Consider the following 9,008-nt stretch of genomic DNA (forward strand, 5'->3'; position numbering starts at 1 on the left):
AAGATGAACTTAAATGATTTTAGCATATGGCTGCAATATAACAAAGAGTGAAAAATTTAAGGAGGTCTGAATACTTTCCATACCCACTGTATATTCTAGAGGGCTATTCATACTTTGCATGTCTGCTGTGGTTGAGTAACATAACTTTTGCCTTCTCGAGACCTTGAGGGTTCACGCGGCCCCTGTATAGATGTCCAAGTGCAGGCCAAAAGTTTGTATCCATGCGGACGGTCTGCACACACAGCAAAAGCCCCAACTGCACAAATGCCACAATGCTTGGAAACCATCAGTTTATGCGGATTGAAGGCAGACCCTCAATTTGAAGTATGAATAGGAACGTACACATGAGGATATGTACAAAGCCCTTCAGGGGTATTTACAGTAGCAGGATTGTGTCTGTGGAACCAACTTAGAAGACACTGCAGTATTTTTAATATAATGACAAAACATTGAAACAAATGCTCCTTCATTATAACAACGTGTGGCCATAGTGCGGTTCACTGATGTGTTTTTTTTTTTTTTTTAATAGTATTTGGACAACAGTGGAGCTGTAAGGTACAGAGGAATGAGATACTGTATGTCAGGCTCTGATAATGCACAGACTTATTAGATCAGCTGTTCAGTTTTCAACCTTTTTGTGGGATTTGGTGACAATAAACACTAGTGATGAATGTTTCGGGCAGCAATGTTCTTTGAGTCTTGTACTTCACTTAACTTGCTTTGAATCGCACTTATGAAGATGCACAGATAAAAAGCATATGATTTTTTTTTTCCAGAACCTAGAAATGTTTTTTTTTGTGGTCGACCATTATGGGTTTTTCAATGGCTGATGCCAATCTTTAGAGCGGGGAAGCCAATGGCTAATATATAATGCTGATGTCCTTGTTTGTTTGTTTGTTTGTTTGTTTTGCTTCAGGTAAAAAACAACAATTTAATAACAACAAATGAGATGCACAATTGCTGAACTTAAGCAAACATTTATGATACAACTAATTATAAAAATTTCATATTTTTTGAGAAAAAAAACGATGAGCAATGTCTCTGCTACACTCGCCTTATTTAAAATTTTAAGAAAGGTCCACAAGTAATCAATCTTTATAAACACTTTTTGATAATTTGCCAATACTGATTATCTAAAAATGGCAAATATCAGCCCAATTAATCTGCCAACAAATTAATTGCATCTAAACACTAACTTTGTTGCTCTCTAACAGAAATCATATGGTATAGCTTGAGGGTTCAATGCATTTGTTTAGAGCCTATATTGTCCGTATTTGTATAAATGTACTTCTTTGCAACATTTACACAAAACATTAGTGTTTTTGAAAGTTCATCTGGAAATGAAAACAAAAGAACCAAACTACCAACCTGTCATACTGTACCTCCACTTTGAGCTACACTTAAGTATGCCCATGTGGGTTTTTTTATTCTTTAATTAGGAGAGGGAACGCTATCATCAGTGGGGCGTTGTTCACATACCCACACCTTGATACTCGCACTCACACACTAACCCGGGAGGATAACTAGCAGGTTTCCACAACAACAGACAGCATCCTGCCCACCAGCTCCCTCTTTCCTTCTCTCTCCTGTTCCATCTATGCCTTCATCTCATCCCTCTATTTATTCCATCTCCCTCTGGGCGTCTTTCCCTCTCTCCCTTCAAGAGTCCACTGAGACACAAAGTGTTTTTCTGATGTCAGTTGTGTAGGTGGATGTACGTGCTTCAGTTGAATAACAGCTGTGTCTTTAATTTCCTTCACTTCATGAGTCTTTCTATCTTACCTATGATAATTAAATTCCAAAATACAACTGTAATGATGAGAGGAGAGAAATGAGAGGATATAGATCAGACCCACTATAACACTGTTAGGTTTTTCCATCTTACTGTCTTACTCAAGATCTTGAAAGAGGGCAAGAAAAAATGTGACATGACAAAATGATAAGATTTACTTTGAAAATGTAAAAGAACCTCTTGACCTGGAGCTGATCTCCATCTCCAGCTTGTGTTGTATGTACGGTTTTTGTTTCTGTAACACGGGTGCTGTATTTCAGTATTTCTACAAGCAGGTCTGCTGATGTTGAACAAACAAGGCTGGGAACACATGCATATACACACACACACACACACACAATATAAGGCTTGTGAATTTTCACCCAAAGAACTGTATAGCCAGTGGCTGGAAACATTGAATTTTTCATGTTTAGAGCTGACTCCTTTTAAAATGCTAAACTTGTAAAAGGAGTTTTAAATATGAATTTCCTAGGGGAAATGAAATACATTGAAATACAATTATACATTGTAATTCTAAAAGAGAGAGTCTAAAGCTGCATCTCCTTGGCAAAAATAAATCTCCTGCAATAACCAGCGTGGAAGACATGGAAATACAGAAACACCACTGTTCTTTGTCCTGCACTGTCAAGGTTGTTAGTCCCAGTGTAACTATGGATAATGTATACCATGTAACCCAACACGGTATACAGTAACTGCTAGGACTACTTGAACAACCAAGACAGAGATTTGACTTATGATTCATCATTCATAGTTTCAAACAAAAGAGAAAAGGCTTTTAGCATGAAGAATAACCACGATAACCCATATAGATACCGTGTACCTCTAATAACATGGCTGTCCTGGGTTGCTGCCACCGATCTTCCTAAATCAAGTCAAGCAGGAGACAGGTGATAATGTTAGCCAACCACACAACTCTGACAACAGTGGATGTACTTGCCATGAAGGGGGCCTTCTGAAGTGTAACCTACCATAAGGTATTATCAAATGCCACTGAACATACTGTATGCACCAAGTAACACGTGGTTAGTTTAGTACAGTGGGTGGTAAGCTCTGAACATGCTAATATTAGTCTCTTACATTAGAGTAGATAAACACATAGTTTTATCCATTCCTTACATTTTTGATCTTGTACATTATTTGTCTGAAATACTCTTCCAGAAACATTCCTAACACCATTTCATTACCCTTATTTAAATCACACCTTAAGACTCATCTGTTCAAAACTGCTTATTCTATTATATCTATACCTGCATTTTATCCAGCACACTTTAGGTCTTTTTCATCTTATTTTATTAGCCGTGCTGTTATTTTATTGTTTGGTCCTTGTTATTTATTGCTTGCTTGTATTTGCACTGTGACCTTCGTTGACCTGAAAGGCACCTTTAAATAAAATGTATTACTATTATTATTATTATCTTTTGTTTTTGATAGGGTAAAAAAAGAAACTACCATCCAAATTCCCTATATGCAGGGTGTTACTCTTACTCTTATACAACTTAAATATGCAGAGATATCAGCAACGTGACAGTCGTGCTGCCTAGTTAAAAATCAGTAAGCTAATAGACAACTGGTCATCATCAGTTAACCCTAATAGTGAGTTTAGTTTTAATTAGAACCAAATACATGTGACAGTTTTAAGTTATTAATCTTTGTTAGCAGCTTCTTCTTTGATGTATCTCCTTCTTTGAAACCTGAGTGAAAGCTGCTTGAAGATTCATACAGCAGTGACTCCACTCAGGTCTATTTCAAGCCCACTATCATTGTGTGAGTGTGTGTGTAAGTGTATGTGTCACACCGCCCTTGGACATCAGCTTGAGGAATGTGTTGGGAGCAAGGCAAAACACTCGGTTGCCACAGCAACTAGTCAAGGCTGGCGAAACAGATGGGGGCATTATCAGAAGATGAGGTGAGAGTGAGCAAAGAAAAGAAATGGTAACAATAGTAGTTGAATATTTGTTACTATATGATCTACTGAGACTGAGGGAGAGAACTAAAGATCATGTCCATGTCCTGTGTCCCACTTTGAACACCTATTCATGCATTTCTCATCTTTGATTGGATTGAGTGGGACATCTCCAAGTCCTTTGGTTATTTTGTGGGGAAGACAGATGTAGAGTGTAGTTTAAACACTTCTCAATCTGGTCTCTCTCTGTTTCTTGTCTGCTGTCACTACCACTGTCCATGTCTAGTCTCGCTTAAATAATCTTCTTTCCTTCCTCTTTCCCGTTTATACTTTTTGGCTTTCATATCACTCTTCTTTAACACTTCCTTTTATTTTCCAGACACACCACTGATATTCTTTGGCCTTAGCTTGATCCTGAAACATATTTTATTAAATGTCTTAAACTGTAACCACTTATTACACTGAAGTCTTTATTTTCATTTTTAAAGTGACTCATCAGAAGAGAACTAACCTTACCTACCAACCATTAGATAAAGCAAAAACAGTGTTACATATCAGTATATGGAACTATGCTCAGAGGTATGAGAAGCTGATGCTATGCTTTGTCATACACAAGAGTAAATTTATCTTTCAGTCGAATGATTGAGTAAATAACTAGTAGATCAATTCATAATAAAAATAACCGTTTGCGCTGTAAATGTCCTCCTTAGTGTGACTGGGTATTCATCTGTTTTTGTAAAATGAACAGAGAAGACAGGTGTACAACCTCCCAGAATAAGCCTCTGACAATCAGACTACCACGTAGTTGTTCATCTGCAATACAGCATAATACTATCTCCTGTTAATTAAATAGAGCAATCTCAAAACAGTTAGCCCAGACAATCCTGTGACTGCTAGAAGGTGAGTTAGAGTTGGAGCCCAGTTGGGACCACACAGTCATCTACAGGTTAACATATGTTATATCACTGAAGCCTTCAGCCTTCAGCTTCTTACATGTCAACATCATCACCATCATTATGTCATTAATCCTCATCATCACCATCTACAACAACATATCACTGTCAGCAACACCAGTTTATCACTGTACTGTATATAGCATTATTATGTGTAATTATGTAATTAGGTATGGAACATTTAACTGAACTGTTTCCTTGTATCAAGAACAACAGCATTAAAGCCATTGCTGTCAAAGTGTCTTAGCATTTGAATCAGCATCCCACAGGAGGGTCATGAGGTCACACAATTTGTTTCCAAAACTGGCACAGTGCATGTGTGAAATATTGCAAAACCAAAGCTACATGTTTATTTCTAGCCCAAAAGTGAAGATTTGTAAATGTGCAATAATTTGGATTAGTGGGTGCCCACTCGACCATCTAGAAGCTGCACTTATCCATCATTACTCATATTTAAAGCTCTTGTATCGGAGTCTGTATCAGAATCAGAAAGGAGCTGAAAAAATGTGGATTGGCCCATCACTAACCGTAACCAGATTTACTTTATATCCAATTTTATACTTGTGCTAAGTAAGAAGAATTCACTGTTAGATAGTCTACATTTCTCTTGGTGTGAATGAAAAATTCTGCAACAAGAGCTTTACAAAGCTGTGACATAAACAACACCTTCCACCTGTAGTTCATGTGCAAATTTGCCATTCACAGTCACTGCACAGGGACAAAGTAATGTGCACAGTATCTACAGCATTGTCATGCACTGACCATGATAGATTCACTAAAAGCATAGTGATCCAATCAAAATAATATGATATTTTGCCAATCTCCATACAGATGCATATTTTTTCCAGGAGGTCTGATCAACAACCTGAAGCTGGTAGAGATCAGTATCTTGTTCAAAGACACCTTTGTCAGGTCTGATACACGAGCTGGGCTCCTGGTGCTCTGGTTGAGAGATGTACAGCACTCTGTGTACAGCACACAGTGCCCTCTGCCTGAGCTCCATCAGTCCTTTTCGCATTCATCCAGTGACTACTTGTTGCAATTGGGATGGGAAGGTGAGCATGTGGAGCATTAGCTCAGTGGTTCATGTTGACTGACGTCTTCAATTAGCCTTATTTCATTCACAGATTTTAACTTGAGAATATAAACAATCTTGAGACATTTCAATCTGTGGCTGTCTTGTCCCTTTGCTACATTTCAGTGTAACTGTAAATTCCCTGGTAGCATTTTTTGAAAATTCAGGGTACATGTCACTATGTGTATACTATGGTAGACACATTTAGAAAGTGCGTGCATGGATCACTGACCTTTCGTTCTTTGTCTCCGTACTCCAGTCCAAGTGTATCCATGGCACGGACTATGGCAGCCAGAGATTGGATGGTGTTGCTGTAAACAACAGGCTTGTACTGCTTTACGTCATCACCAGAGAAACCATCCTCATGGATGATCCTAAAGACACACAAACGCGTGGGCATTAGTTAACGGGTCAAGCAGTTTGGGGTTTGTTTTTCGGCACAAACATGATGACAATAATATCTCCTTACCTTACATACTCTTCATACAGATATAGACATGTCACAGTACACAAAAAGTCTAAAAACATAGATGTGTGTCAGGTGTGTGTGTGTGTGTGTGCATGTAGAGCTGGGTGTACTGCTCTGAAAATACATTATAAAAAATGAGATCAAGTCAACACCAGAAGTTGCATTTGATGTGTTCCTGGGATATATTGCAAGGGTTAGGAAAAGGAGGAAGAAGGCTATGGAAGAATGGGGGTGCAAGGTTAGACAAAAACACATGTGCTTAAAGGAGGACTGCAACAAAAATATGACAGAAAGAGCGAGTGCGACGAGGGGAGGGAGCAGAGTGTCCATGACCAGTAGGCAAAGCTGACATTTAGCACACAGAGCTAGCAGCAGCCTGTGTTTTAAATGTCATGCCGTCTTTCACTGAAGTTAACACAAGGGCACACCGACAGACACACTCAAACGTCAGTTAGACAGGCAGACCATACAGACAGACAAATCAGATGAAGTTAAACAGAGAGAGATGACAGGGAGATGGGCAGCTAGGAACAATAAGCAGGACAGGAAACAACTGCCTCATCCAGACAGACAGATACAGTTTGGGGCAACAGTGAGAGGAAATTCACAAAGACATCATCCCCCAGGATAAATTAATTGGGGTGAACAAGCCCTGCACAGCAAGGACAGAATCAAATTAGCTCTTTCTTTAATCATGTCTTTAAACAAGTATAACCAAGCAGCATTTCGTTCATCTAGCCCTGTATAAATGCTTATTATTGATGGTCTGCCCTCCTGAAACACTACAGAAATTGGTCCAATGGGAGCACCAACCAGTAGTGCCTATGGTGAAGGGGAAATGCTGTTTTAGGGTGTGTTCACACTAGGCGATCCATACCATGCCCAAGCACATTTGACCTCCAAAGTCCAGTTTGTTTCATAGTGTGATTGCTCAGTGCTGTGCCCAGGTACAGTTCAGTTCAGTTCAGTTCAGTTAGACTCAGGGCATGTGCTATGTGAAAGAGCTTCTCTTCAAACGAAAAGTTGCATTGTGGTGACGTAAGCATGCTCCGACCTGGATTGTTTTAAGTACAGTGTGAGTGCAGGCCAGCAGGGGAGTCGGGAGGAGTGACAATTGTGATCAGGCATGGTACAAGGATACTGTGCCTAGGGTGAGTACGCCTGTTAGAGAGCCTGTCACTAAAGTACCATAATTTGCTAGCCCTAATTTAGCACAACCTGCCAGTGGAATAACTCAGAAGAAGTAAAAGGCTCATTCCAAGACCACAGAGAACATAATCAAGCACAGAGGCTACTCCTGAAATCTGACTGAAATGACACTAACACAACAGAAAGAACTGAAGAACAAATGGATCTATTGCAGGAAGACCATGTGCGACAGTACTGCTGAAACCAAGAGACACTGTTCAGTAGATCTGCACATGCTGTCCTTTGAGAGGTTGCAAAGACCATTTTTCCAACTCAGAAGATAAGCATGGGGACATAACTGGGTATAAGAAAGACTGCTGCTGTGGTAATGCAGTAAGATGTGGGATAGCCGAATAAAGGGAACAGTTCAATGTCTTGAAAAAATGAGCTTCAATGATTTCTTACCAAGAGTGAGATAAAAGGAACAATACCACTATCATGTCTGTAAGCTGTGTAGCTTGAGTTAACGTAGTCTAATGAATATGTTGAACAGCCAGGCTAAATGTTTCCAGCCTTTGTGCTAAGCTAACCATTCCAACCTCATATGTATTATACAGAAATCAGTGGTACTTGTACTATCCCATTTTACTATCCTGTTGAATGAAGGGGAAACGGTTTACACAAAAATAGACTCTCTCTTGCTGATAATGACTGACCCTGAACAATAAAAACAAAAAACAGTCAACACAAATCAGTTAATATCCTGTATCTTTATCATTTTACAAAGATTATTGTTGGAACTGCAATGCAACAACATGATATTAATGGTATAGTGGGATTATCAGACATTTTATTTAGTTTCTTTTCCCCTCACATATACAAATCATGAGCTCACTGTTGTCAGTATAACACAGTCTACACGCATGCATGTGTGACCATGTTAATGTTGTGCGAGTCTGTGTGTTTTTTGGTCTCGATAACAGCATGGTCCTGGGCCTGTTAATTTTGCAGAGCAATTGGGCAGCATTCCAGTCCTGTGAAAATACTCCAGGCTTCTTTTTACATTGGTGACATTCACACCATACAAATCTATAGTCTGGTGCCAGAAAGAAGAAATGGTGTATGATGTTCACATCAGCCAACACATTTAACAAAATTACCGATACATATAAAGCAGAAGCATGGTGAATGAATATATTCTTCATCAGATCAGAAAGTTCATCCTTCCTTTCTTTGCACCAGAAAAGGGTGAAACAAGGACAAAAACTTAATTGGACACTGAAGTCTCTGCAGAAACAGTATGTGGAGCTGAAGATAGTCGGTGATGCATGTTTCAGTAGTCAGAGAGAACCTAAAAAAGCAGAACCAGGGACTCCAGAGCCCAGAGATCCTGGTGCTGCACAACTTTCTAACATAATACACATGATATATAGTACAACAGCTTGCTTTCTAGTACAATGACACTAAGAAATGTGTGCAATCTAAGAATATATAAAGACTTTATTATCAAAGACGGATTATTATTATTCCATAATATATAAAGACATCAATTTGATCTTTAACCAATTTAAGTAGAAATCAGTGTGGAAGGGTTGATGGAAGGACACAGCAGGATCAATACTGTGTTCCTAGAAAGTTCACTGCATTGCCCAAATTAACCCGGAGACAGAGAGAGAGAGCGAGGCAGA

The 9,008-nt window shown here is 39.0% G+C and overlaps 1 protein-coding gene across 2 annotated transcripts in view; it reads right to left on the reverse strand.

Annotated features, from left to right (window-relative positions):
• gnao1a (guanine nucleotide binding protein (G protein), alpha activating activity polypeptide O, a) overlaps positions 1-9,008 on the reverse strand; it is a 121,322-nt gene that overhangs the window by 88,385 nt on the left and 23,929 nt on the right. For both annotated transcript variants that reach the window (XM_020604371.1, XM_020604372.1), the window contains exon 3: positions 5,956-6,097. In XM_020604371.1, the coding sequence (XP_020460027.1) occupies positions 5,956-6,097 (142 nt within the window). The remainder of the gene's footprint in view (positions 1-5,955; positions 6,098-9,008) is intronic.

This window comes from Monopterus albus, unplaced genomic scaffold, assembly GCF_001952655.1.
Source record: "Monopterus albus unplaced genomic scaffold, M_albus_1.0 scaffold65.1, whole genome shotgun sequence".
Classification (NCBI taxonomy): Eukaryota; Metazoa; Chordata; class Actinopteri; order Synbranchiformes; family Synbranchidae; genus Monopterus; species Monopterus albus.